General features: G+C 47.8%; 1 protein-coding gene across 13 annotated transcripts in view; it reads left to right on the top strand.

Moving 5' to 3' along the window:
* GRIP2 (glutamate receptor interacting protein 2) overlaps positions 1-26,186 on the top strand; it is a 266,312-nt gene that overhangs the window by 203,074 nt on the left and 37,052 nt on the right. For 7 of the 13 annotated variants that reach the window (XM_083796150.1, XM_083796146.1, XM_083796145.1 and 4 more), the window contains 11 exons: positions 929-1,009; positions 3,762-3,897; positions 4,701-4,846; positions 7,632-7,718; positions 8,017-8,092; positions 8,556-8,701; positions 15,287-15,434; positions 16,085-16,254; positions 20,126-20,251; positions 21,131-21,283; positions 21,492-21,735. In XM_083796150.1, coding sequence (XP_083652276.1) covers positions 929-1,009; positions 3,762-3,897; positions 4,701-4,846; positions 7,632-7,718; positions 8,017-8,092; positions 8,556-8,701; positions 15,287-15,434; positions 16,085-16,254; positions 20,126-20,251; positions 21,131-21,283; positions 21,492-21,735 — 1,513 coding nt within the window. The remainder of the gene's footprint in view (positions 1-928; positions 1,010-3,761; positions 3,898-4,700; positions 4,847-7,631; positions 7,719-8,016; positions 8,093-8,555; positions 8,702-15,286; positions 15,435-16,084; positions 16,255-20,125; positions 20,252-21,130; positions 21,284-21,491; positions 21,736-26,186) is intronic. The other 6 variants (XM_083796148.1, XM_083796155.1, XM_083796154.1 and 3 more) reach the window with 2 other exon arrangements.

Genomic DNA, 26,186 nt, shown 5'->3' with positions numbered 1-26,186 from the left:
TTTTCGGTAATCTGTATTTAAGCTGTCACGGACAACTTCTAAACCTTCACGGCTACTGGAGAATTGGGAAGGGCAATCCAGGGATGCGGGCACTGAGAACGGGAGTTATTTGATACTGCATAGTTACTGGAAATTATTGCTTGACAAAGCCCCAGCTTTTTAGGAAATGCCAGAAAAACAGACATTTTAGATATATGCCAATTAAATGTGTGGAAACATGCTCTCTTCTCTGCAGATACCCTCTCTGCAATATAGGTGTCTTCCAATAGGAGAATACAGAGATATTTAAATACTTTACATTTAAATTTCAAATTATGCCGCACAGTGCATTTACACTGCATAACACTATTTTCTCCTCCTCCTTTTTTTTTTTTTTAAAGTCTCTTAAGAGAAGGTGCTCTCTGTACTGTACAGAGGCTGGAACAGCAGCAGGAAAATGTGACTTTGAAATAATGGGATCTATAAGAATAGGCAATTTCGTTCAAGTATAGTGATTTAGTGCCCTGTTAGTGTCCAGATGTATAACTCCATTTCCAGAGACCATAAGTTTCTTCACAAGCGTAATGACAGGCTTAAAACTTGTCAGACTAATGCCACGGCTCTCTCTGTCCTCAGCTGTTCCACATAATTACAGGAGCAAGGAAATTTCGTTCTCTCCTAACGGATTAGCTCCCAGAGGAATAAATCAGATAATGTTATTGCACCACTGCTGCCTTGTTTCTTTCCCTCCATCCCTAAAAGGCTGGATAGCCCCCGTGACGCAGCGAGAAGCCGGGGCTGGCAGTGATTTTTCTCACCCACAGTCTGTGATGGGGTCCTGATCCTAATTCCAGCGTCAGCAAGGACAAACTTTTTGAAATGCTGTGGTTTTGCTGTTGTTTGTTGCTTTTGACACTAATTTCAGCTTCTGTGTTTGCTCTGCCCCCAGATGATGGCCCTTACTCGAAGGGGAGCAAGGACTCCGGCGGGATGGATGCAGCCCTGGTCTCCAGGAGGCAAAGCATCCCAGGTAAAGGAGGGGACCCACTCCTCCAACACTTCGGGGCATGCATTACGCTTTACCTGGCTTTACCCCAAAAGAGTAACCCCCCCATTTTGGTGTATCTAACAGCAAGGCTTTTGCTGGAGGGCAGAAATGGATGGCAGTAGCCAGTCGCAGTGGGTGGTATGGTCCTGGTGCAACTGTGGTCCAGTGTGGAGCCATTAATAGTGGTCACAGTGAGCTGGGTAAGGATCGGTTCCTGCCCTCAGCTGACACCTGCAAAGAGGAAAATAATGGCAAAGGAGAGAGGAAAGAAATGCTGCCACATCAGGCTTGCAGGGCAGGGGGAGACTGGCAGCTCGTCTCCTTCCTAATAAAGCACGGGGCTTGATTTTGTCTTCTGACCATTAATAACCCAGATTTGGTTTTGTGTGTTGCAGAGCCTGGGGAGGGAGCAGGGCCCTTTTGTCATTTGAACATCAAAATCTAGGCGTAATTGCCAATAGAAGAAATCCAAGATTACTTCCCTATGGCACTTAAAGGCCATGTCTTGAAGGACCAGATCCAGCTTAACCAGCTCACTTTCACATCTTGTGTGTGTCTCTGATAGCAGCAGTAGATTTATGGAGGCTTTGGCTGCTGTCCCTTATTGTTTACCTTGATAGATTGATCTCAGGAACCTGCCTTTTTCCAGAGCAGTGGTTTCTCCTTGAACCCACAACAATGGGTAATTGCACTCTGGGAGTTCTCATTTTAAACACTTTTCAAGGATCAAAATTAAACCCCATAGAAGAGCTAATAATCTCCCCTTGCGGCACCATCTGTGTTGATCAGTCACGTCTGTAGCTGAGAGGAAATTTGCAGGATAGTGCTGGATGGCATTCCTTCCAGCATGGTGGGGAGCCCCCACAAAGTTTCTGGCAACCCCTGGGATCCTGGGCTGGTGAATGGAGAACTAGGTTACTGAGTTGGCAAGGGGTCAAAGCTGTTTGAGCTTAAAGAGCAGGAGCATTATGGACCTGTCGTTTCGCAACAAGCTGCCGTTACCACGTTAAATAGGGACCCAGCAGTGCCTGAATGCCTTCCAGACTGGTGCTAGATTGCAAAGAGGTTCTCCACTTGTGTTAATCAAGTGCACAGGTTATTCTTGGAAGCACTTCACAAAACAGGTAGTGCATGGCAGGACGTGGTGAGGTGCAATTTCTCAAGTCACGATGGCATTACACAAGGAGCAGTGTGCTAATGATGAGGCACCGTGGTGCCAAACGACACGTGTTTTCTCCCAGTGAAAGAGGACAGAGAAGGGAAGCCCTGCACGAGCACAGATCTGCTGTGTCAGTGTGTTGTTTAAGACAACCCGCCCTGCTCTGGAAATCATAGCGTGCAGGAGGTTTCAAATGTTTCCTCTCAAAGCACAGCACCTCCTTTAAGCCTCGTGGGACTTGCTGTGCGAATGATCTTGTGGGTCATTTGCAGCATGGGTTTTGTTCCACAGCCATGGCACTGCTTTTGTCCACTTGCTGCCAGTGCCCATCACCGCCTCCTCCTGCATGGCTTTGGAGGAGGTTGCCCTGCGTGAGGGAGGCTGGTTTTCTCCTGTAAAACTGCGAGGGTTTTCAGTACCCAGAGAGAGTGGAGGTGGATGGATCATGTTGTAGACAAATTCTATAAAAGCTTCTTAGAGGAGGCTCTGGCAAGGGATGAAAGTCATCTCATTTGTCCCGGGGCTAGTCGTCCTCTGAGCAGAGTGCGAGTGCCGTCGTGTGGATTAACGCGGAGCTGCCTTCCGCCAAGTCAGCAGAGCTCTTGGTCTCTCCTTGGGCTGCTGCTGGCTTCCCTCCTCCACGTCAAATCCAAAAATCCAAATAGTTTAGGGACGCTGTTTTTGTAAAGCCCAGATGTGCGCTGTAATGGGACCAAAGCTGGCATCAGGTCAGGCTTGATTCATAGGTGTTAGACAAGCAAGAGTGTCTTGTTGGACTAAAGGAAGGTAAAACATATGCTGCCTGCAGCAAACAGAGGAGTGCTACTGGTGCAGCAGGCACCCTAAACCTGACCCTGCCCATACATACTGGGGTTGTGGTTCATGTGAAACCAGTTACGTTTGTGTGTGTCTCATGGCTTCAACGGCAGATGGACATGCAGTGGTTAGTATGGAAAAAGTTTGACACGGACCAGATGCAGATTGTGCAGACACTGCTGTGAACGAGCGAAGTTTGTGCCTCCTGCGCCTTCCCCTGCTGACAGCAGGATCCCACCCCTCCCCACGTTATGCTCTTTACCTCCCAACTGCATTGACATCTCAGGATGTTTTTTAAATCAGAGTATTTAAGATCCACCCTATTCTGTCCATCCAGGCAGCTGCTGCAGGTCCACAGCATCCTCCTGCCTGGGAACTGTGACTGCCATGCAGCCCTCCAAACACCCACCCCGGTCCGTATAAAACATAGCTCCTGAGGTAATCTCCCTGGGGCTCTGCCCGGCTCCCAGCACCCTGGAAACACGATATTTTCATCCTCTCACAAGCTCTCACTCCCCTGCCTTGCCCTGCTTGGTGTTGCCTGCCAGACCCGCATGCAATGCTTTCCCACCACTCCTGCAGGTCCGCCAGACACACTTCTCTTTCACAATTCCAATTCAAAGAGAAGTTTTGTCTTCCTGCTAACAGTATAAATCATGGCAGATCTGCTCTCCCACCACCCGTAGGAAAAGGCTCTCCTTGGGATTGGAAGGAATGTGCCTTCCACTGAGGGGTTTGCCTTTATTCCTGATCTTTCAGAAGAGTTCAGAGGGGTCACCATCGTGGAGCTGATCAAGAAGGAAGGAAGCACCCTTGGGTTAACCATTTCGGGTGGCACGGACAAAGACGGAAAGCCAAGGGTCTCCAATCTGAGGCCGGGAGGACTGGCAGCAAGGTGAGAAACGGAGATGGGGCACAGGGAGCTTGGGAAAGCTGGAGGGGAGTAGTTGCATGTTCTAGCTCCTGAATGAATATGGTTATAATTAAACTAATTGGCACCCGGCTTCTTTTTTTTTTTTTTTTTTTCACGTGTCTCAGAACGCGAAGTTGTTGCTTCAGTAAGTCGAATGTCTTCTATTTTGAGTTATTTCCCATGCTCTGTGCAATTATGCTCTGAAATTTTGTGTAGGGATATTTGGGATTCTGTGAAATTAGGCAGCCTTGTCAGGAGAGCTGCATGGTACAATACATCTTGATCAAGCCAAGTGGTTTAATATTGTATCTGTTCTGAATACTGAGTGTGTAAGTAACATTACTGGCTCAGAAAAGGAACGGGAGAAGAAAGGCTTCAAGAAGCAGATAAAGGGAAAGGGTAATTGAACAATTTTGTAGAAAACAGGCAAAAGGCAAGATGTTTTCTTTTCTCCTGTTGGAATTTTATTTCAGACAGCTCCTGGTATGCTTCTCTTTGACTGATTGCTCTATGCGAACGGGAACTGAGCAACAAAAAGAGAGGTTGTGAACGTATATACAGCGATTGTTACTGGATGTATAGATCTGAACGCTTGCCAGTGGGAAAGGGATGGCTTCGATTTTAGCATTTCTCTCTGAGAGCAGGCACATGCAGTCAGACAGCTAAGATCAGCCCGACGCTGGTGGCTTGTTCACAAAATCTTGCAGTTACCAAAGGTTCACCAGGCATGCTCAGCCTGAGCGTAACAGAGGCTGTGTCCTACCACTGCTTTCTCTTTTTCGCAGAAGTGACCAGCTGAACGTCGGGGATTACATCAAGTCGGTGAATGGCATTAACCTGACCAAGCTGCGGCACGACGAGATCATCAGCCTGCTGAAAAACGTGGGCGAAAGGGTAGTGCTAGAAGTAGAGTATGAGCTGCCGCCAGCCGGTGGGTGCCTCTGACGATGCTGCTCTCTTTTCTTGGCCACGTTTTGTCCCGGGGTGCAGATGGGCTTACTCGTGCTTGAGCCATCATGGCGAAGGCAATGTCCGGGGGCACTGTGATGTTCTGCCTTCATCTGCTCGCGGTGGATGTTGCAGAGCTGCGTGCGGTCAGAGCAGAGTGCTTTTTCCAGCACAGTGGGTGCCTGTTCATGCACACCGGCAGGAGATGGCTGATTAGATCTGTCTTGCCTCCGAGTGACTTGGTAGCACAGGCCAATCTGCCTCCTGATGCTACTTCAGCGTGTTTTTCTTTTTCCCTTTTGGAACGTGGCTATGGGAGATTTTATTCGGTTTTAAGCATATATTGCCAGCTCCTCTTTTCTGAACTGCAGCAAGTGCATTTACTCCTCAAGATGCTTTGAAATATTAGATGTTTTCAGAAGGGAAGCTGAAGCAATCTGCCTTCAAGCTAAGGGGCCCCTGGCAGAGGCTGGCAGGCGCAGACCTCATAAACAGGGCTTGTGTCCCGATGTGGGAGACTGTGCTTTTGCACTGGTTTCTTTTGTCTGATTGTAACAAATACCTCAGTACAGTTTTTCATCACGGTCATCATTGTGAAAATGATCTCCCTGGTTATTACTCACTCAGTTACTCAGAGGGTCAATCAGAGAATGACTGGGCAGAAGAAATAGAAAAACTAAAAATAAAAAAGGAAAAAGCACAACTAATGAAATCCAAACGTTTTACCCCAGCTGGCAACCCATCTTAAACTATATAGCTTTGCTGTAGCTGCTGCCTTTACCTGAAAGATACTGAATATGTAGATGACCATATAAAGCCCTAAGAAGTAAAAAAACGAATCTGAATTATTTGAATCTCTGTTCTTCATCCCCCTCTGTTTTGCTGGAAATGTTAGTTAGCTTTTGCATACAGCCCTGGTAAAAATAAATAAATAAATAATCCAAACCACAGAACCCTATGGTTCAGTTTTTCCATGTAGAGATGGCAACTCTTAATAACCTTTTTGCTTAGCTGTGAGCCTGGCTATTAGGAATCTGATAAGCTGTCCTTAGCAGCTAAGGAGCAGTGCCAATACCGCATGGCTCAATCAATAGCAGCGACGCAAAATGTCTCCATTTCTGAATGAGCAGGAAGAGCACACTGAAATAGTGACTTCTCTCAGATGAGATTATTGATGTTGTTTATGACTAATCCAAACAAAGAAGCACTGCGAAATGCAGGGACTTGTCCGTTACTGCCTTGCTCCAGTTCATTGTTGGTTGCTCGCGTGCTTTTATCTGTGCTGAGGGTTTGCTCTTGCTGCGTGCACTCGCCTCTTTCTCTCCCCAGGCAAAAACCAGAAGGATAGTGCAATTCAATAGCTTGTGCTTGTGGCTTTCAATTTTTCTCCCCAGTTTGTAATTTCCTGCTTTGGAGAGACCTTGCAAGTCTAAGTCTAGTTTTCAGGCCACTGTGTCAGATCATCTCTTTCATGAATAAAGCGAGCCCTGCATTAACACCAGCTTAGGTTACCCTGCTCCCACTGCTCTTACCAAAGGCTGCTGCAGAACTTCATGCTTGGTTGCTTAGGACAGAAATTGGACGGTTTCCTAACTCATTTGTGGATGCTTTATGCTCTTTCCTTGGTATGTATCACCCGTCTGCTGAGAGCCTTCCTGCGCCCCAAGCTTTTCCCTCTTGAAGTATTTCTAGGCTGCATCCCTGTCAGCAGCCTGTGCAGGAGCAAAGCAGCTGTGCGGGGGACTGGTTTGGGGCTTTATTTGGCCTTGTCCCCAGGGCTGCCTGCCTGCGAGGGGGTACCGTGCCTCAGCTGTGCATCTTCTGGGGTAGTTTAACCCTAACTGGGGCAGGTTGCAAGCACTCGGGAAGCTTGGCAGTGAGAACCAGTGTGGTTCATGAGAACAGAGGGGAAAGTAGTTTCCAAAACCCCTCCTGAGCCAAGGGGAGAGGCTGGCATGGACATGCTCAGGGTGCCTTTGGCTCCAGCTTGCCAGGCTGAAGTCAAGCTCCTGGTCTTTTCTCTGGTTTGAATATAAGGAATTGATCTTTTTGGAGCGGACTAGGCTAAAATGCTGTGCACCATTCTGAACGGAGAAGACTGGGAAATCGTCTCATATTCACAGCAGTACTTCAATAAATCATTAAATAACAGGGGACGGCAAGAGACAGCAACAGTTTTCTTTCTTTTTCTCTTTACTTTTGTACATTAAACAGTACTGTGTATTTAACATAACATTACTGAATTGCCCCTAGGATCAGTTTAAAGGATTCACTTAATCTTTTTTTAAAGTCAAAATGTGGGAGGAAAGGGAAAAAAACCTCAACCTTTTGTGCTGAGGATTTGGGATTTTCATTTTCTTTAAGGTCAGCCAGTGGCTGTCCTTATACTGCTGCTGCAGCTCTTTTTTTTTTTTTTTTTTAAATAAGTTTCCATCTGCAGCAGAAGCTTCTGGCTTTTCAGTAATACTGAACACATTAAAGCTGGTTGATAAATGAGAGGGTTCTACTTGAATGTCAGAGTATTATCCAAGACAAACTTGAGGTGAGATGTACAACGCTGAACTGGTCCAGTCGTCCCAAAACATGGTGGTTGGCTTTAGTGAAGGTTCATGTGTCTGGCTCGTACTTTTTTTGCCTCCAAACAGGCATAATACAATATGGAGATAGGGGCTGAACTTTTGTTTTAATGCTGTTATTTGTTATTATTTTGTAGAGTGGCATGGAAAAGACTTGTCTGGGGATAACCAAGCTTTTCTCTCTTCCTTCAGTGCCGGAGAGCAGTGCTGGCATTATTCCCAAGACCATTGAGGTGTCCCTCTACAAGGAAGGCAACAGCTTTGGCTTTGTGCTAAGAGGTTAGTGGCTTCTTCGGTGAGAAATGATTTGGGGACAAGCACTGGCAGAGGTGACATGGGAAGCAGGAAGAGAAAAGAAAGATAGTGGATGTCATAAACCTCAGATGAGAAACAAAAGTGTGCCCTGGAGAGCATCCCATGCAGCCTTCAAGGACTGCCGGCTGCCTAATCTAGGGCACTCTTTGCATTGCTTTCAAGCTGTGTCAGCTGTTATGTGATAAATGTCCCTACTTTCGCAGCACTCTAATTCAGACTTCGAAACCTCCAGTGACTGACGGCTTTCCCGGTTTGCTTACAGGGGGAGCCCATGAAGACTGGCACAAGTCCAGACCGCTGGTGCTCACTTATGTGAGGCCAGGTGGCCCGGCAGACAGGTAATGCTCCTCCAGTATCTGCTTTCACAAGACAGACTGGCAGCTTTCACCACATTTTTGGACGTGTCCTTCTTGTCCTCCTTGCTGGTGTCAGCCTGAGGCCTCTCTTGCTGGTGCTGTGGTGCTACAGAGGTGGTGTGGGGTCTGTGGTGTGCAGGCAGATTGGAACTGGTGTTCATAGGATGACCCATGTATGGAAACACCAGAAACTCCTCTTCCAGAGGCAGCCACCTAATTAACCCCGTGCAGATGAAGAGCTGATGCTATATTCGAAAGCAGGAAGCAGCCTATCTATTCTGAGGCTGCTAATTTAATGTGATGGGCCTGACACTATAAATAACCCAAGCTGTTGTCCCAGGGAATGTTCAACTCTTACAGGATCAAAGTAATTGACTTTATATATAAATACATACACATATATAAATATATAAATGCAAAAAAAGTAACTTTTGTGTTCCTACAGGGAAGGGTCCTTGAAAATTGGGGACAGGCTGCTGAGCGTTGATGGGATTCCTCTGCACAGCATGACCCATGCTGACGCCCTCAATATCCTGCGGCAGTGCAGCCAGGAGGCACTCTTCCAGATAGAGTATGATGTGACCATCATGGGTAAGGCCAAAACGGCTGGGGTGGCATTTTCTCTGACAGCCTGGAAAGTATGCGAGACTGGGGGCAGCAACTGGGATACTTGGTTTCAGAGCAAAAGTTGCTGAGCACTGTGCTGCCAGCATGGGCGTGGGGGATTGAGTTCAAAGGCAGCTTAGTTGAAGGTACTTGAAATGTCCTTATCCAGTGACATGTCTCGACGGGAGTGTCGACTGATTTTAGAAGGGGAAAAAGAGGAATCTCTAATGTAGACAAAGAGGACATAGGAGAAGTCAGAGTTGAAGGGGGTTGGAATGCTGGTACTCTGCCAGCATTGCACATACCAATATTAAATGTGTGCAGGGCAATGAGCTGCAAGCAGGCATTGACTTGAAGTGGCAGTGGCTTTGGTTCTGAATTTTGACCCTGTTTAATTCTAGAGCTATTCCTTTTCTTAGAACTTTCAGTTCAGATCTGCTTCTGAAATAAACGAGGAGTGTCCAGCTGATTGACCCCAAAGAAGACAGAACTTACTGGAGGGCAGAGGATGGGTATTTCTAAAAATGATCTACACAGTAGATACCAAGTTTGAGTGTTTTTTTTTTTTTTCTTTCCATTTGATTTTCAGTTTCAAGCTCAGGGAAAGGATTTATTATTAGCTACTGTAAAGTCATTCTGAGCTGCCTTTGTGACACACAGCTGTTACAGCAGGGAGTGTTGTTAATGAGTTTAAGGTTACTACAGAGTCTGAAGCTGGGCTGGCTCTGGAAGCTCACTGAGCTGTGCGTTTGATTTTGGTGTTGCGTATATGTCTCCAGAGGGGCTTCTGCTTGTACAGGAGCCACAAGCTGGACTAATTTGGAGTCTCTTCTGCAAATCTTGCAAACCAGTCCAGCACATCTGAGCCTGGGATCCAGTGAGAAATAGGAGTTAGATCAGATTATTTTCTGATTACCAGTGAGGAAGGAAATCAGAAGGATCTGTAGCTGAGAGAGTTTAATGCCACCCCACTGCCAAGCAGAGAGAGCTGAGAACACCAGAACTTGTTCCAGGCAACGTGCAAGAGGGTTGCTCCAGAATAAGCGAACTCCTTCTGCAACCCCTGAGGACATTCTGCTTCCTTCTCTCTCTCCTTCCCGCAAACTACCCTTCCGTTCAGTACAAACTCCACAAGCATGGTCATAGTGAGCTGTGTCCCCTGGGGAGGGAGGCTGCCAGGAGCTGGGCGGCTGTGTGTCACACAGACATGCACCCCGCTGGGACAGCTGGAAGGAAAACCTCAGGGCTCTGCAGTTACCTGCCTGCTGCCTGGCTTCTGCCATGTTACAGGAGCAGCTGCTCTTTAGAGGTTGGCTGGCATTCAAGAAAAAGAGGAAACTCTTAAAATTATGGAAAACAGAAATTACCCAAACCCTATTTTCTACCATTTTTAAAGATTTTGATTGTGGTAGCTCCGCAGAGGTCAATAAGGGCTGTCCTGCCTGGCATGCGGGACAGGCAGAGCTGGGGAGGGATTTTGCTCAGAGCTTTCCAGTCTGAACAGAAGCAAACATTTAGTGGTGTGTGGGAAATGGGCTTTGGGGGGTTTTCTTGTTTGTATGCTCTCCTGGTGCAAATGTCACAGAAAGTTGACTGTTTTAGATCCTGACTTGGAGCAAAAAATAGTCATGAAAGTGTTCAGTGTTTCTTCTTGAGAAACTCTCCCACCTGAAGCTGAACACAAGCAACGTCAGGTTCTGTGCAGTGCTTCTCCCTCTTGTGTTGCTACACAGTGGGCCATGACTATGTACACCCCAAGAAGGTATAAAACCAGCCCCTCTTTAGTTAATTTATTCATAGACTGCTTCTCCCCATCTCTATAAATGGGATGCTTTCTTTAAAGGCAAGATGATGCAGAACATGTAGCTTAAAACAATCTCTGCAGACAGTTTTGCCAAGGCAACTGCTAATAATTGCAGCAGGATGAGTGCATCATCCCCAAATCACAAATATTACAGATATTCTCTTTAGCAACCAAGGGAAGATGATGAGAGAAGGGAAAAGCAGGTGCTGGAAGCAGTGTGGAGACACGAGTAGCCTGAAGGGAGCACCACATTTAGCTGAACAGATGAACAAGATGTGCTAGCTGTGGTGGGTGCAGCATGTGCCTGGGACCCGAGTGTTGAGGAGAGCTGACGGAAAACGGTACCTGGTTCTGTGCATGGTAAGAGAGGCTGTGAGGATGCTGGGGACCAGCAGTTAAATGAGACGGAGAGACCACACGGTAAAACAGATCCTCTGCCCAGGGACTGACAACCAAGCCCTTAGTCGTACTAATGGTTTTTGGCATCCCTCCCTCACCTAGCCCACCGCCTCCCAAGGTGTGCTCTGTGATTTGGGGAGAAAAGTAACAGCTCTGCTGGCACTCTTTTTAAAACATGCTGCTGGGGTGAGGCTTTCCACTTGGCAGCCATGTTCCCATTTTGGAAACTAGCTCTTGCTGAAGGGGCTTGGGGAGCATGTGGCCACGCCATTTGCTTGATTCATTCAAAGAGCTGGGGATGCCACCAGTGTAGTGGTGTGGGCTGACCCTCGAGGAGGGAAAGTTGTTTTGCTACATCTGTCCTTGGTGAGAGACCAAGACTGCTGCGGGGGAGCGTTGAATCATGGCAATCCCCAGCCAGCAGTGCAGTTTCCGAGCCCAAATTGTGTGCTGAGGATGAGTTGCGTGGAGCTCTCGGTGCGAGGGCTGCGGCAGCTGCTTGCCACCACCGCCAAGCATCCCCCGGCTGCTGGCTTCCACCAGGGAGGCCAGCGTAGGACGGGGCTGCAGCAGGCTTTCAGTCAAATTGGCTGAGATTTCTCAAGGCCACTGAAGGAATTAAATTAATCTTCCATTTCCATTTAAAAGGAGCGCAAACTGGGCACGCACCTCCCTTGGGCATGGGGAAAGTCTCTGCCTTTTGCTGATGCCAGATAAACATTGCAATAAACAGATGCTTTCCTGTGGCGACGCTCTATCTTGTGGGCCTTTTAAAAAAGGGTAAAAATAACACAAAAAATCCAACAAATAAACTGATCAGCCAGAAACGGGTGGCATTTGAATAGTTATTCTGTAAATAAGCTGTGTGTGCTGTGACACAAGGCACTGGGCTGCAAGCCGTGAGGGTTGAGTCATGGAGGGGGAAGCTCTCTGCCAGAGATTATGAATGAGCAGAGATTTGCTGGGTCCTCTCCTCCCTCTCTTTAAGTATTTCCTTAAAAATAAGCTTTTGAGAGAACGATCACTAAGAAAACAGTTGCCAACCCCCAGCGTTTACCCGGTAGGGAAACCAGCTCTCCTGTACCTTCAGCACCGGGGTGTCTGACTGCCTGGAGCAGGCTCTGCCTCCCGTGTATCCACCATGAGATGGATGAGTACTCCTCAAGTGTAGGGTGGGAGCAGGTTTTGCACAGCCCTTTGTGTCCTCCTGGGACCTGGGGCCAGCCAAGTGGACAGGGCAATGGGATTTGCTGTACTTGAGCAACTTTTGATTGGCTTTCCTCTTTCTGTTTTGTTGGAAAGGGTTAGGGTTGATTAGGTCTGCAGTGAGTGACATGGTGGCTGCTGAATTTGCCCCTGAGCGTTTTGAAACGGGTGGAGTTTGGGTTTAGAAGGAAAGATGCAGGCAGGATTTGGGGTCAGATGTTAGCTGGGCTTCTGGGACTGACTTTGGGCCAGAGCTGCTGATACTGAATTTTAACAGGGTGCTATCCAATTTATTTACCCTATTCATTTAATCAACGCCACCTAAAAGGAAGATGTCTTCGAAAAGGTGGAGGACAAGGGTTTATTTGATTACTAAAAACATTTTTTTTCTGAAGGTGGATGAAGATAGTGTTCGTGCTTTCACCTCAGTGTCAGGAGGTGTAGTGTCTTTATCCAACAAAGGGGAATTGCAGTGAGATCCCTTTCTGTTTCCTATTGAACAAGCTTTCTGGCTATCCACTAAAAAAGCATCTTTTGGGACAAGTTGTGTCACAGTTGTGCCTCAGTTTCCCAATCTGTAAAACAGCACAAATCATGGATTGCCAAACCCTTCCGTGACAGTGAGCACGGACAGGCAGAACAGCATACGTGTATGTTTTGTCTCCTGTTCCTTGGTAACAAAGCCCTAGAGAAATGATGCGAGCTGCTGTGTCTGCGTTCAGCTCGGTGTTGCTGGCCTCAGTGATGCCTTTTTTACACTGGTGTGACATTTGGCCCTCGGTATGCGCAGAGCAGCGTGTGAGCTGAACACCTCGTCAGTGCTCAGCCTCCAAAGAACTGCTCAGCCTCTTGGCTTGTGAGAAGGGATCTTGCTGTAGTAAGGTGAGATGTGCTCTGAACCCCAGGAGAGCTGCGGGTGCCTTTTCCACAGATGCAGGGGGAGGTTGCGGATGTGCCTGGTGGAGCAGGCACGGCTCGTGGTGCCAAAGCAGCGATGGGATTGCCTCCTGCAGGAAGGTTGCTGCCTGGCCTGCCCTGTCCTCTCAGCATTTCTTTTCAAATTGGCTTGGGTGTAATAGCCCCGTGTTAATCATGCCTCACAAATATTGCTAAATTGCAGACTCCTGACCTTTGATTTGAGCCAAATCTTTCCCTAGAATAATTAATAGAGGCTTGGCTGGTATTTCCTCAACAAATGCCTCTATAAAATGTATTTGGAACAATCCTTGTCTGTGCCACTGGAGATGGGAGTTAAGGGGGCAGCAGGGTGGCCATGCTGCACAGGGGCAGGAAGGACCATGGGCTGGAGGACTGACTGTGATTTCCTGGAGTGTTACTGAAAGCTGGGTCCTGGCATGGCAGAAGGTGCCCGTGGCCCTTTCCTCTCGCCACTGTGCTGAGACTTTTCTGGGAAACACTTGGCAAAGCCGAGAAGCTTGGACACTGGTGAAACCAAGAGGAGCAGGTGTTTTTCTTGCAAAGAAACAGAGATCTAACATCCCAGCAAGCTGTTTCCGTGGCCATTTTCACTATCTCCTTCCCTTTGGCTGGAGGAATATATGCATGTGAGTAAATCCCTTTTTGGAAGATGTGTGCTGGACACTCATGGGCTGCGAAACCATCGTATAGCTGATGCTGTTGGAGGAGATCCATCGTCCCTTGGTGCTTTCTTTGCTAATGAAGCTTAAGTGCACCTTCCACAGGTTTTACCTGGGTGCTCTGTGCACCTTGGATTGAGCTGGGGCTGTGCTTTTTGCCAGGGCCTGCAGGTCTCTCCGATGGTCCTTTTCAGCAGAGAATAAACAATGTTTTATCTGAAGCCTTGCATAATCTTAAACGTGGCTTGGTCCTGCTCCTTCCTTCCCCAGGAAAAAGGGTGCTGTGAGTAGATCAGAGCCTGAACATCCCCTGGCTGATCCCTACACAAGGGAAAAATCTGTCTCCAGGGACTTAGCATCTTAACAAATCTCATGAAAGACCTTCCTGCAGCTTAGCTCCCAAGATCTGCATCAATGTTCCCATTTATCAAAGAACAAGAATGGGCCATGCATCAAATATTGGAGCTGAGTAGCATCAGCATTTTTAGTGGAGTATAGCTTTGGAAGAGGAAAGCCTCACCATGAATAATTAAGGGCTGAGGAGGCATCAAGCTCTCCGATGGCTCTGCCAGCCATTCCTCTGAAGCAGATGCTAACAGGTGCAGTTTCGTAGGAGTTTCAGAGTCTCACTTACAGCATGCATTAAGCTTATTGCAGAAATGGATTGTTTAAACATGAGCTACCCCTGTATTGTCTGATGGGGGAGAGAAGGCTTTTGTAAGATGCGGGTAGGAAGCTCTGTGTCTCTGCTCCCAGAGCCACACTAGTGGAACTGAAACAAGCAGCTGCAGCGATATTCCTGAGCTGATGCTGGAGTTGCTGGCTTGTGCTGGTGGTCAGCAGCATGCAAGGCTTCTGAATACCTCAGAAAGCATAATCGTATTTCTCTGTGCCTTTTTTTGGCTTGTTTGGGAAGAACCTTAAACAGTGAAGTCAGTCTGATTTTTTGTGTGCTTTTCTTTTACGTTGATATGACTGGTGCACAGACTTTGCGCATTCTCTTGTTATTTAACCCAAAAAAGAGAGGCAGGAGAGTTGTTTCCATGTGTGAATTGCTGTAATATCATAGAATCACAGAATTGTAGAATGGTTTTGGTTGGAAGGGACCCCAAAGATCATCTAATTCCAACCACCCTGCCATGGGCAGGGACACCTTCCACCAGACCAGGTTGCTTAAAGCCCCATCCAACCTGGCCTTAAACACTTCTAGGGATGGGGCATCCACAGCTTCTCTGGTGCCTCACCACCCTCGTAGTAAAGAATTTTTTCCTAATACCTAATCTAAATCTGCCCTTGTAGTTTAAAACCATTACTCCTTGTCCTATCACTACACTCCCTGACAAAGAGTCCCTCCCCAGCTTTCCTGTGGGTCCTCTTTAGATACTGGGAGGATTTCTTTGTTAACTAGATGCGATGCAGAGTTGGGGGGGTGTAGGATGTCCCAACTGCAGATGTGCTGATGCTCACGTCAGGTCAGCGCAATTGGCCAATCTCTTGTCTGCTTCTGCATTTAGTACAAGAAAAGTCTGTAGAGGTGTCTTGAGATACTCTCTTGTATTGCAGATACAGTAGCAAATGCTTCGGGTCCTCTACTGGTTGAAATAGCAAAGACTCCAGGATCTACTCTAGGAATCACACTGACGACAACCACGCATCGGAACAAGCAGGTCATTGTCATTGATAAGATCAAGCCGGCCAGTGTGGTGGACAGGTAAAGATCTGAACTGGCTGCTCCACTTCTCCTTTTCCCTTCTCCACTGCTTTCTTGTCATCTTGTTAGTTATATACCATTCTTCTCTGCCTCTCCTTGAATTGGCCATGCCCGCAGGTTCTTACCACTAAGCATGCTAAAAATATCTGACCTAACACCACCAGTGGACACCCCTCACTGGGAACGAATGTAATTCAGTGCACGTGAAAGCTGAGCTCTGTTCTAAAAACCTTGGGTCTGAGTGCTCTGGAGCTGTGGAATGGCAGGCACCTCTTGTGGAAATTTCTGGCTGGAGCCTTTTCCTGATGTACAAGTCAGCTTGTCACCCTAGTAGTCACATCGCTGAACTGCTGGCTGGTAGGACCCACCACACCGCTGGGTGAACACCCAGCCATCCAGAGTGGCTATGACTGTGCACTAGTAAAAACTTGAAAGATCTTTCCCAAAACACCAGCAGCCAGACTTGAACCATCTAAGTTGACGTTTTTGTCAACGCTTAAACCTAATGTTCAAGTTGAAAGTCGAAAATGAGATATGGAAAGAAACAATTTGAAGCAAAACAGCTGGATTTTGTAAGTTTCTGCTTCCAGCCATAAGGACATGGACTTTGGCTGTGTGTATAATCACCTCTCTTGCTGTTTCCTTTGCAGATGTGGCGCGTTGCATGTTGGTGACCATATTCTCTCTATTGATGGCACGAGCACAGAGCACTGCTCCTTATTAGAGGCAACTCAGCTTTTAGCTGCCACTTCAGAAAATGTCAAGTTGGAGATACTACCTGTTCACCAAAGCAGGCTGCCTTTGAAGCCTCCAGAAACAGGTACGTCCTCTGGGCAAACATTGTTGGTTGCCCTCGAAACTCATTTGAAGTCCCTACTGTGGTTCTCACTGCTTTTGGATGCTCACAACAGACACCAAAGAGAGACATCTGGGAAGGAAAAAATGGTGTTTTGATGAAGTGCATGTGGTTAGATGACGTTCCTTAAGGATGTGAATAGGAAAAAAAAAGATACCATCTGTGCTTGTATGGGAAAATTGGAGTTGGGAATCCCAAGGTTTTGCAGTGCTGCTGCTTTCTTAGTACTTTGGATAAGAGACTTTAATGGAGAGGGAGGAAGACAACTTTGGTGCTGGCAAATGTATTTCTAAGCTCAGCTTTCATCGGCCGGAGCCTGGTAAGGCTTTGTAAAGGACATGTCAGTAGCTAGGCAGGGTTCCGCTGGACTTCCATAGGAAATAAAGCTGAAGCACAAGTGTTCATTTTCTGGCCCAGCCTGTTTGAATGGCAGCTGTGTCTGAGCAGCCAGGGGCAGAGTGGAGGCATCCAGAGTGGCTGCTTTTTTTCTCTCTCCAAAGAAGTACTAGAAAAAAAATCTTGCTCATCAAACGGTAAATACCTGTAAATTTCAAATGTTAGGAATTTGTCCTGTGAGCATCCTTATTGCCCACCTTTAGTTTCTTCTTCATGTGAGACGCTGAGTCAGGCTCTCATATACGTGTATTTGTGAAATCAGCCTCACTGTAAGATTTGTTGCAACTGCTGCCTGCAGTTTTGTTACAGTCTACACTGGGCCTCTCGTAACTCAGCTGGTTCAGTACCGGCCCCTTTTGCAACCATTTTGAGTCACTTCTCTCTCAGGAACGTGCATTTTAATAATGTTGGTGCACAGGAGCCCCAGGCCCAATTCGTTTTTCTGTCCTCTTCTAGGGAGGTTTGGTGAAAGAAGAAATTATCTGTGTTGTCTTCTTTAACGTGATGCAGTGAAACATAAACTCTAATAACATCTCCATGTCTAGAAATAAATCTCTTACACGTCCAGTCCAATTTGTGCAGAATTAAAGCCATTTAACAAAGGGGACAGATGACTTGACCTTTGTGCCCAAGAAAAAATGGAAAGCTATAATCTTTTTTCAATGGCTGTTAAAATGAACTATTCTCCTTCTTCCGTTAGTGCCCTGGTCCTAATCTCCTTTCAGAATATATGCATTCAGCAGCAGCTCAGGAGGAGGAAGATCTGTGGAAGGACAGATCTGTGTGCTCAGGGCATTTTTACCCATACCTCCACGCATCAGACCAGTTTGCTGTGGCAGAAATTCAGCAGGCAAACTTGGGAGAATAATTGCAACACACCAGTATGAATAGATAAGGGGTTTAATGATTGTCCCCACTTTTTGTTAAACTCTTAACACATGAGGGGTAAACGGAAAGGATGCTGTTCATCGACATGGCTGTTAGGAGGCAGAGGTGAGCACCAGTGCTTGGGCTTAAGCCTTCACCAGTGCCGATGGGGATGGGAAAGGGAGGTGGTGGGGACAGGAAAGAGAGTGCTTAGGGCAAGAGGAGCAGCTCATGAAGCAGTGCTCTTCAGGGGTGTAACCAGCCACAGCACCGTGCAGCCCATGGTGGGGAGCCAAGGAACTGCACCAAAGCTGATGATCTGCATTAGGACCTGGGAGAGACTCTACCTTCTGCTCCAGGAACTGAAAGGCAACTCCACAGGCTGCTTTTTCTGAGTTAAGGGAAACAAATGAGGGCAGTAAGGAAAAACGGGCCATGCAAAAGCAAACTGTCATGATTGGCAGGAAAGTGAAGCCCAGAGAAAGCAGCCGAGGAGAGGAGACGGTGCAGAGGTGTCTCTGCTTGGCACTTGCATTACTGAGTCCATCCAGCGTGTGCCTGCATGGGGCTTCTTGTGATGTTTTCTAAAGATGGCTTCTTGTGCAATGAAAATCTGGTTACTGAGGAAGCGGAGAGAGATCTGAAGCCGCAGCTGCCATGAAAAAAATATGGTCCTTGCAGTCTAATGCTGAAGCGCAGGATTTGTCAAACCGAGTTTGCTCTCTCTGCAGCTCTGGGGGCATTTGGAGAGTTTGTGGGAGGATTACGCCGTGCTCACAAGATCAGTGGGAGCGGATGGTGCCTGCGAGCAGTGCTGGGATGGGTGGGTTTCCTCAGGCACCAATGATGTGCAGAAGGCTTGGGGAAGGCTGTTGTAGGTTTTTATCCCATTATTGTCCAAAACCTCTTTTCTTCCCCCCACTGCACTGACATCTGAGTTTCATAGACCATTTTCTGTTGTGTCAGATATGGGCTAAGAACTTAGAGACAAATGGGAGAGGTTTAATTGCTATAAATGGATTAAATGGTTTTGTATATACGCCCATAAGCTCTGTCACTTGTGTTCAAAGTATTTCATTTTATTAGGAACTCTGTTTTTGTCTAGATGCAGCCACACTCGCTCTTTTGATTTTTGTTTTTAAAAGCCTGCTGACTCTGAATTTCCTTTTGAATCCACAAGATAGAAACCCCAGAGCTGGAAGTGGACATTTTAAGAACTTTATAGAGTAGCTGCTAAACTCACTAAATGTTTAGCAAAGACTTTGAAATAGTAAGTATGTTGGTCAGAAAACTTGACCTTAAGGATTCAGATAATAAAAATGGATATCCAGTGTTAAAGACGCTAAGAGATGACCTTTAGAAGAGATCTCTGGGTGGACACACTGGATAAACTGAGTCCCTCTCCCAGGTTTGCACGCTCAGAAAGCCCTGGCAGTGCCAGCACCAGCGGGGCTCCCACCTGTGTGGAGAACACAGAGCCCCGAGGAGGTCTCAGCTGGGAGAGTGCCAGCAGCTGCAAGGTTAAGAGCTGTGATGTTCTGCCGTGGGATGCTGTTCGTGCTCGGCTGAACAAAAGAGACGCTTGCAATCTTGCTCATTAGCTAGCAATTCCCCACAGAAGAAGATTGATCCAGACAGCGTGGTGCAGGGGTTCGGGAGAGAAAACTCATTGCCGTTGGGCAAGGACAACTGAATCTACCCTGTGCTGCCCAGGAGCAAAAGGAGCACCAGTGAGAGGAGAACAGGGACCTGTGCCTGGGGGTGTGTCTGAGGCACGTCAGAGGGAATTTGTGGCATTGGGACCTGGTGTTGCAAAGCTGCAGTTCCTGGGACAAGGGATTTCTGGGCGATGGATGCCACACTGCAGCTAAAGCTGTTGTGTGGCCATGAATAGAGTCTGCCACGTTGGTGTCATGTTTTAATTTGCTGTTTGCCATAGTGTTGGCATCTCTTCCTGTGTTGGTGGCCCTGTGTAATTGCCTGTAAGCAGCAGCGTGTAAAATCCCTTTTGTTCTGGTAAGCTGCAGTCCGCCCTTCTCATACGTGCACCCTGCGACAGATTGCTAGCCAAGAGCAGCTACTAAACATCCAAACGCTGAAGCCAAGAGAAGTGCTCGGAGCACTCCTGGGCACGTGTGGAAGGCATCAAGTGCTGTCCTGGGAGGGCAGCAAGGTGGGAAACAGCACAAGGAGGTTTCCCCGGTGCTGTCGGATAACGCTGATGGTCTCTGTGGGAAACTCGTGGCTGGAGGCAGCTTCTGCACGTCGCTCAACAGACTGCAAATGGTAATGACATCTGTGTGCTGCCAGCACAGCTTAGTCAGGCCGTTGGCTCAGGACACGGAGTTTTTTAAGGGGAATGGGTGGATATCTGCCACTTTGCATCAAGTGTTACGAGGTTACACGGGGATGCGTTTTTGCTGCTGGTGCTTGACACGCCACGGTTGCACTGTGATGTATTCAGAGCCAGTATGAGGCTCTTTCCTACAATCTCCTGCCTTATGCTTCTTACTTTTTCTTTCTCTCACTTCTCCCTGCCTGTGCTGATTTCTGCTCCACTGGGTGACATCAGTCAAGGTGCAGAAGAGCGACCACCACCACTGCTGGGACCCCTGCGTCAACTACTGTCACACCCACCACCCCGGGCACTGCAAGACGCCCACCTGGAACCAGACGTCTGGACAGGATTACTGCAAATGTAACCCCAGAGCACGGTGTTGTCCCTGTTCCTGCATGTGTTCGTGCTGTGCCTCTCCAACTCTGTGGCCTGGGGTGTCACTTACTTCCTCCAAGTGCACTTGGGTCTCTTGCCACAGGCCCAGTGCTGAGGTGCAAAATCAGTATTTGGTGCAAAATCAGTGTCTGCTGCCCTGCGCGCACTGAGCTGGTAACTGCAATGAGAGCAGTGTGCTGGGCAGACCCGTGCTCCCATCCCCTTATCCCACACCCCTGTGCCCTGCTTTCATATGGGCAAGGGAAAAACTGAATTACTGTGGGACAAGGAGGGCAGCCCTGGTGACATGTAGGAACGTGGTGCACCAATGCATCCAGCTCAGCCCTAGTGCTGCACTGCATGGTAGAAGGACTCCGTCTGCTTCAAAATCTGTTTGTAAACACATCTCTTGCAGGAAGCAGATTCTGTTCAGCCCCAGGTTTCTGGTCTTGGGGCAGTGAGGTAGGCAGGAAACATTGTGCTGTGTATTGGGAAGCAAGCAGGGGAGCCCAGTTGCTCAGCAAGTTCAAGCTCTGGTTTCTCTTCCTATATATTTAAGGTTCTTTAGTGCCATTGTGCCAACCAGCTGTTGGCTGCCCTGCATCAGTGACACATTTTTCACCTGGTAGCCTCAATGGCCAGTCACTGGAGTCTCTGCACGCCAGAAAGCAATGTCCATCTTGAGCCCAAGCCCTTTCTGATAGCTCTCCTGGAACTGCAAGCCCAGGACGTGGGCTCGCCTCAGCTTGAGCCCTGGGAAGAAGGAACTAGTCCGAAACTATGAGGAGCTGGGTGAATATCTATTAGGTGAACCCAGCACTGCATTTCTTTGTGTACGCTTTAACACTCTCTATATTTCCCCAGCTCTGGTGGCTGCCAACTTCTCGTCTCCCACCATGAATGCGCAGGGCTTCCCCTGCCAGAACTCCAACACGCTACCTCGCAGCTCCCACCCCATGAGCCCCCGCACCACCATGCTGAGGAGGAGGCAGAAGAAGAAGGAGCACAAGAGCTCATGTAAGGGTGGTGAGGGGCTGGGGCTGGGTTGGACGGGTGCACATGCTCTCCTTACTGTCCTTACTGCCCTTGCTGACCGTTAGCTGGGTAGGACAACTCGTCCCAGCACTGCCAGATCCTCCCTCAGCCTTGGTCACCAATCTCACCACAACCAGGTCTGTGATGTTGATTTGGCTGCCCTGACCTTCTGCCTCTCTCTACCTCACAGTGTCGCTGGCCTCCAGCACGGTGGGTCCTGGTGGGCAGATAGTCCACACGGAGACGACGGAGGTGGTGCTCAGGGGAGACCCTTTGAATGGCTTCGGACTTCAGCTCCAGGGAGGCATCTTTGCTACCGAAACCCTGTCCTCCCCACCTCTCGTCCGTTTTATTGAGCCTGACAGCCCGGCAGAGAGGTTAGAGACCTTGCCCTTGGATGCTGATGGTGCTGCTGCTGACCATTTCATGGTTTGGTTTGTTTTCTCTCCTCAGAGGCTCATTTAGATATTTACTATCATCCTTGTAATATCTCCCATTCTTCACTGGGCATGGTTTACTGTCACTGCCATTTCTGCACTCGTCGGCTGACCGCGGCCTCCCTCGCATCCCAGGTGAACGTCTTGGCACCAGGCTACGGCTGTTCTGGGAGGAGGAGGAAGGGAGCGTGTGTCTGTGTGAGAGCACCATTCCCATTCCTTTTATTTCTTTTTCTTTTTCTTACTCTTTTTCCTTTTCTTTCTCATTGAAAGATAAAGCTTTTGTCTGGTTGCAGTAAGGGGAAAAACATATACAAATGGGCCCTGGAAAGTGTTTTCTGCCTGGTTTTGTTGTAGCAGAGCCCAGCTCTATAAATTAACCTAAATGTTTTGAACCACTGAGGAGGGCTCTGTTTGAGGGGCTGGTTGAGGTGCATTTAAGCACTTCTGCTTTTGGCTTGATAATTCTGGGAAAAGAGCAGAATGGAGGAGCAGCATTAACCGCTCTGCGTGACCCCTGGGGAAACGGAGAGCAACGAGTTCTGCAGTGGCCGAGCCTCAGCATGGGAGCTCTGGTTAAACTTCTTCCAAAACCTTTGCTGGCTGGGTTTAAAGTCTGCTTAAGTGCCTGCGCACTACAGAGCAGATGCCCTATAATGATGCTTCTCTTGCTGAATGGATCAAGTCCCAGCATGGGACTGGTGTTTCCTTTTGCAAATGCAAGCTCTTGCTGTGCCGTCTGGTCTCTGTGTGTCTCCAGGTGGCCGATGCAGAGGCCGGGAGGAGCCCGAGTGCCTGGCACTGGGGTGTGTGCGAGGCCAGGCTGGGAGGACTGGGGCAAGGGACTGGAATAGGAAAATGTGTTGGCCCAAGCAAGGCAGGTTAAGAGGGATTTCAAAAGCCTTTTATGTTTTTGCTTCTTTGTTTGTTTGCAAAGTTAAAAAAGCAAAGTGGTGGCATTTTGCTCTTTTTTAATCCTATATTACCAGGGTGAACTTGGCTCACACTGCAAAGCACCAAAGTCCTTTTATAAATCAGGCAGCAACAAAGCCTGCTGTCCCCCGGGAGGAGGGAGATGTGCTGAAATCTGCCTGGCTTTGCTTTATCCTCTTGCCAGGCCTGGAGTGAAAGCAACGACTGGTGGTGTGGACTTGGCCTGGCTCTAACATGTCACACACACGCTGCTCTCCCTTGCCACTCCCACCCAGCAGGATTCACGCTCTCTTGGCTGCCGCCCTCTGCTTTCTGGTGGCAGGGAGCAATCCTCTCTGCGTCTGCAGCGTGGATTTGATTTGGGGATTAAATCTCTCCAGTGTATTTCTTCCTTTCCTAGACTGTGCTGCTCTTCCTAGCTGGCACGGAAACATTGTTTTTGCTCCCTATCTTGAAGTGGTAAGTGTACTGGGTTTACAGGGAGGTGAAAAAGGCAGTTTGGTGTTTTCATTTCACTTTTTGTTTCTTGCTGTCCCACAGAACTTGTTTGCTCCCTCCTTGCTAGATACCTTTTCCCCTGCCTTGCCAGGTTCTGCTGTAACCACAGCTCAAGGCATTGGGGTCATTTTTCTCCCCTTTCCCAAGTCAGGCTTTCAGTTGAGGCTGCTGGACTCTGCTTTTTTGGGCTGCAGTTGTTGTCCTTTGCAAAAGTGGTTGAGCAGCAGGGGTAGAGGGACTGGGCCACCTGCATCTGTCATGCACGTTCACACACTCTTGTGCAAAGCCTGTGAACCTCAATTTGCTGTGCACAGGACATGATCCACAATTGCTTTGCCCATCTGTCTTGCCCTGGAGGAGCTGCCTCTCGGGTGTTTAGCAATCTGAGCAGTACTGGTGAGGACAATGTCACCCTCTTTTCAGGGAAGTTGTTTGCCTTGCTTTTATTATCTGCTTTGTTCAGCTTGCAACAGGCAGTTTCAAGCAAAAGCTGACATCTCCCTGACTTGTGATTTGTTTTACAGACAATAGTCTCTAACAGACATTCCCACCCCACCCCTTGTTTTGTTTCCTGGATGCAAGATGAAGCCTTTAGGCTCAAAATGAGACAGTGGTTCAGCCCCTGTTATCAGCAGAGAGGGTCTAATAGGAAGAAGGCTGATGTCCCTTCTTGGCTGCCTTGAAACAAGCAGCTTTTTTGTCCGTCCTCCCTCAGCTGTCATTGACAGCAGTGGGAGAGTGTCTGGCTTCTCCACCCCAGTATCCAAAATCAATGCTTCCTGCTGTGTTACATGTTTTCTAGCTCTGCTCAGACACAGTTGTTTGATCATCATGTTTCTGGCTTTTGAGGATGAAGAGTTTGCAAGAGGGAAGTTCAGCAGCTGGGTGATGCTGTCAGCACAGCTTTGATCTTTTAGGGGCTGTGACCCACCCAGCGATGTACACACACAGATGTGTGCATTTGAGCCATGCATGTTGACTCAGTGTAAGTGGGTGTGTAAGGACATGCCACGTTGGTTTCTGCAGCCAGCAGTGTGGCTGTGGTCACAGCTGCTGCTGCTCGCTCCACAGCTGGAGTGACTGCATAGATGCTGCTGATGATGAGTGAGATCTTCAGCACATACCCAGTCCAAGGCTTGAATTTTCACTGCTGTGTCTAGCAAGACACCTCCACTGTTCCACTGCTGTCTTTAAGCCCAAGGAATGAGTCACGATAAAATGCAAATCTCTGCAACCCGAAGGAAACCTTCCTGTTATGGACTCCAACACACCCATAAGGCTGTCTTTCATTCTAGGAGATGATGGAACTCCTGTTCTTTGAATTTTAAGCACTTCTCCTCCTGTGATCTCCAGGTACTTTGTGAGCTCTAATGTTAGACTGTGCATCTCGGAGATGCATGCACTCTTTGGGAAAGCCCTCTGAAAACTTCATGCAGGATCCCATAGCAGAGTCAAGGAGAGGTGTGCAGGAGCCTTGTCTCCCAGGGCCCTGCACCCATTGCAAGGGCACATGGTAATTGGAAACCAGTGGTGAAATTGTTTTGAAGAGTTAACGAGGCATGTCAGATCTCCTCACCCTTGTGGTTGGAGGTAGGAGGTTGTGGCTTCACTCCACAAACTTTTATAAACCTGCAAGACTGGGGTTTAAACTGCCATGATCAACTGAGGCTAATATTAAATGAAATAAAATGCTTCCGACCTAACAGAGCCATTGGCTGTAAAACACGGTAAATTTACCCTGAATGAAGAAGCACAGGAAATGGTTGTTTTGTGAGGAGACAACTCTGGAAAAGGTGCAAGTGTTGGCTGTGTGAAAGAATCCCGTGGTCTCCTAGTCCTCGTGGCTGAAACAGCAGTACTGAAAGAGGTTGTGTCCTTGTGGTACCTCAAAATGCTGAAGTGATCTCTGTGTTGATCCCTCCTTTCCAAAAGGTGCACAGTGACCATAGCAATAAAGCTCTCAGTGTTGGAGGAGACCTCTCCATTGTACTCCTTGCCATCTTCAGATTTAAAAGCTGATAGTTCCAGACATAGTTATGTAGCTGCATATAGCCACAAGTCCAGTTAAGGACTGTAATTAAACAATGTAATGTATTCACAAGGGTGTATTCATTTATACTGCATGGAGTTGTCTGTCCTAATCCAAGTCTCCTTGAACAAACACTTCTGAATTTACATCTCCTAAAATAGCCAGCTGTTTTCCATGAATGACATGAACTCAGGCACCAGAGCAAATATACTGTAAGTTTAATCCCTTCCTACCTGTAAAGTAACCTCCCTAGGCTGTCTCCAAACTTGCTCATATCTCAGCTTTTGATGGGCCACAGACAAAAACTGTCGTGCTTGTGCATTTTTCTCAAATTTGGATGTGTGTGTGTTTTCTTGGACTTTTCTGCTGTTTGGAAGTGACCAATACAACCGGTACCCGTTGCCTTTAGTGTTACCTTTGTGTGCCCAGAAGCCACAGTACCGTGTTCTTACAACTGACTCAGGTGTGAGCGATGAAGAAAGGCTGGAAGGATTAGTAAAAAAACAAAACAAACAGAAAGAAAAAAAAAAAGCTGTCTTGCATGAAATATCAGTGGAAGCTGGCTTCTAGAAAGGTCAGGGCAAAGGATGTGGTTGATCGTTGAACAGCAGGGGAGTAAAGATTGTCAGACGGAGGCTTAAAACATGCTAGCTGATGCCTTCATGGTAAAACAACTCCAAACGTAGAGGTGAACCTTAGACTTGTTCCCATAACCCTGAATCTATTTCGGAAACCACCCTGTAGCTTATGTTAGTGATGGATGAGTGCTTTCCCATGCTCTGCTCGAGCGGATGGCCTTACAGACAGGTGCCAAGTGGGAAATTGAACAGATGTGGTTATAGCAAGCAACTGATGAAGAGTGTGGAGAAAATGGAGGATGTGCAACCTATTGCCCATGGCCAGTGATGTGGAACACTACGCTCTTGTCTTTGTAGAGCCATGGGTTTGTGCAGATTAGCTGTTGGAGGTAATGTGCAGGATTGTCTTG

The sequence above is a fragment of the Anser anser genome (assembly GCF_964211835.1).
Source record: "Anser anser genome assembly, chromosome: 12".
Taxonomy (NCBI): domain Eukaryota; kingdom Metazoa; phylum Chordata; class Aves; order Anseriformes; family Anatidae; genus Anser; species Anser anser.
The sequence above is the reverse complement of the archived record's forward strand: the minus strand, read 5'-3'. Positions and strand labels throughout refer to the sequence as shown.